Source organism: Triticum urartu, chromosome 3A (assembly GCF_056163025.1).
Source record: "Triticum urartu cultivar PI428250 chromosome 3A, HENAU_Tu73, whole genome shotgun sequence".
NCBI lineage: Eukaryota > Viridiplantae > Streptophyta > Magnoliopsida > Poales > Poaceae > Triticum > Triticum urartu.
This window is the reverse complement of record NC_141875.1, coordinates 380,383,974-380,386,121: the sequence shown is the minus strand read 5'-3', so window position 1 is coordinate 380,386,121 and position 2,148 is coordinate 380,383,974. Positions and strand designations below refer to the sequence as shown.

The following is a 2,148-nucleotide window of genomic DNA, read 5'->3' as shown; positions in this document are numbered from 1 at the left end:
CGTCGTGTGGTGCTGAAGCCCATGTCGATCAAGGCGGTCAGCCGCCCAGCAGCGGTCAAGGCTGACAAGCCAGAGAAAGAACTTCACTTTCGGCAGCGCCCAACTCTTCCAAGTGAGCTTCCAGTGGTTGCAGGCGATTGATCCGTGGAAGGATGCGAGGTAGGCAGATTTAGCAGTGTAGGTGTCGGCCTCAGTCCATTTCCAAATCAGCTTGTCAGGCTCGACGGAGAGGGCAGTAGCCTCGAGGAGTCGCCAAAGCTACAAGTACTGTCCGATCTCGTGAACTCCCAGGACGCCGTGGATGTCGCGCGCCCAGAGATGGGCCTGCAGGCCCTCATTGACCGTCCTATTCTTCCTTTGCCGTTTTGGGATGCAGGCGTGCAGCAAGGGTGCAATCTCACGAATGGAGCGTCCATTGATCCACCGGTCCTCCCAAAATTTGGTGTTGTGGCCGTTCCCAATGGACGTGTGGGTGCTGGCGAAGAAGAAGGCCTGCTCCTCAGCAGAGGACTGGAGGTCGAGACCAGCCCAAGCATGGCGCTCGTTGGTTTTGCTGAACCAGAGCCAACGGGTCGTGAGCGCCATGCCGGTGCGCTCCAGATCATGCACGCCCAGCCCGCCGAGGCTCCTGGGGCGCGCGACACGACGCCAGTTAACATGGCAGCAGCCTCCCTTGGCCTTGGCGCGCCCAGCCCAAAGGAACCCACGCTAGATACGCTCAAGCATGCGGAGGATCCTCTTTGGGGGCGCCAACACAAGCAGCTGGTGCAGCAGGATCGCGCTGAGCACCGATTTCACTAGCGTGAGCCGGCCTGCTCGGTTCATGAGCCAAGCCTTCCAGGTGGATAGTATGCCCACCACTCTGTCGACGAGGGGTAGCAGCTGCACGGTGGTGGGGCATCGAATGGTGAGCGGGATGCCGAGGTAGGTGACAGGGAGCTCGACGATTGGGCAGCCCAGGCTCGCGACGACGGGCAGTACGGTGTCATCTTTGCAGCGGATGAGCGTGGCGGTGCTCTTGGCGAAGTTTACGCGGAGTCCGGATGCCCGGCCAAAAAGCTGCAGGATTGCCTTCACGGCCTCGATGTCGTCCGGCTACGGGTGACAGAAGAGGACCACAACATCCGCGTAAAGTGAGATGGGGGGATCGGTCTGGAGGGGTGCAGCCGGTGTATGACCCCGAGCTTGGTGGCGTGCTTGAACAGGCGACCAAGGGTGTCAACAGCCAAGACGAACAGTTGTGGCGACATGGGGTCCCCTTGGCGCAGGCCTTGGCGGTGCCAAATTGGGGGGCCAGGGCTTCCGTTGAGCAGCACCTTGGTGCTAGCAGAAGACAAGAGGATCGCCAGCCACTCAAGGAATCTATCCCCGAAGCCGTATTGGGGCCAGTTCTTTTGGTGGCTTCCAGAATAAGCTGCAATAAGCTGCTCCCTACCTAGCTTATTCTAGAAGCTGAACCAAACTTATTTTTTTAGAAGCCTAGTAGTTAAGACTTGACTAGTAGGCTTTTAAAAAGAAAATTTTGGTTGGGCTTCTAGAATAAGCTGGGTAGGGGGCAGCTTATTCTGGAAGCCCAAAAAAGCTAGCAATAGAACTGGCCCTTGTTTCAGCACCTCGAAGAGGAAAGGCCAGGATATCTAGTCAAATGCCCTCGCGAGATTAAGCTTCAGCATTAAGCGCGGTGCTCCCAGCTGGTGTAGAAGGCGAGCAGATTGGCGCACCAGGACGAAGTTGTCATGGAGGCTGCGTCCAGGGATGAAGGTGTTCTGGTTGTTGCTGATGAGGGCGTCGAGTCTCGGCGCGAGGCAGAGCAACAACACCTTGGCGAAGACTTTTGCAACCAGGTGGATGAGGCTGATCGGCTGATAGTCTCGCAGGCAGCTTGCGTCGGTGCGCTTGGGGAGCAGTGAGAGGAGGGCCTCATTCAGAGGTTTGAACCTGCACCCCCGCATGTCGTAGAGCTGATGGAAGACGGTGGTGAAGTCAGCCTTAACCGTGGGCCAGCAGGCGCGTAGGAACTCGGCGGTGAAGCCGTCGGGCCCTGGTGCTTTACGCGCCGGCAGCCGCTTCTTCACGGCGTTCCAAATCTCCTCGTCGTCGAAGGGCGCGTCCAGCTCGAGGAGGTCCGGAGATGGGGTGATCAGCTGC

General features: G+C 58.5%; 1 protein-coding gene across 1 annotated transcript; it reads right to left on the bottom strand.

Moving 5' to 3' along the window:
- Positions 1–258: 258 nt before the first annotated feature.
- On the bottom strand, positions 259–585 carry LOC147979770 (uncharacterized). The gene has a single exon (XM_087515338.1). The coding sequence runs from the start codon at positions 583–585 to the stop codon at positions 259–261; it is 327 nt and encodes a 108-aa protein (XP_087371464.1).
- Positions 586–2,148: the final 1,563 nt, after the last annotated feature.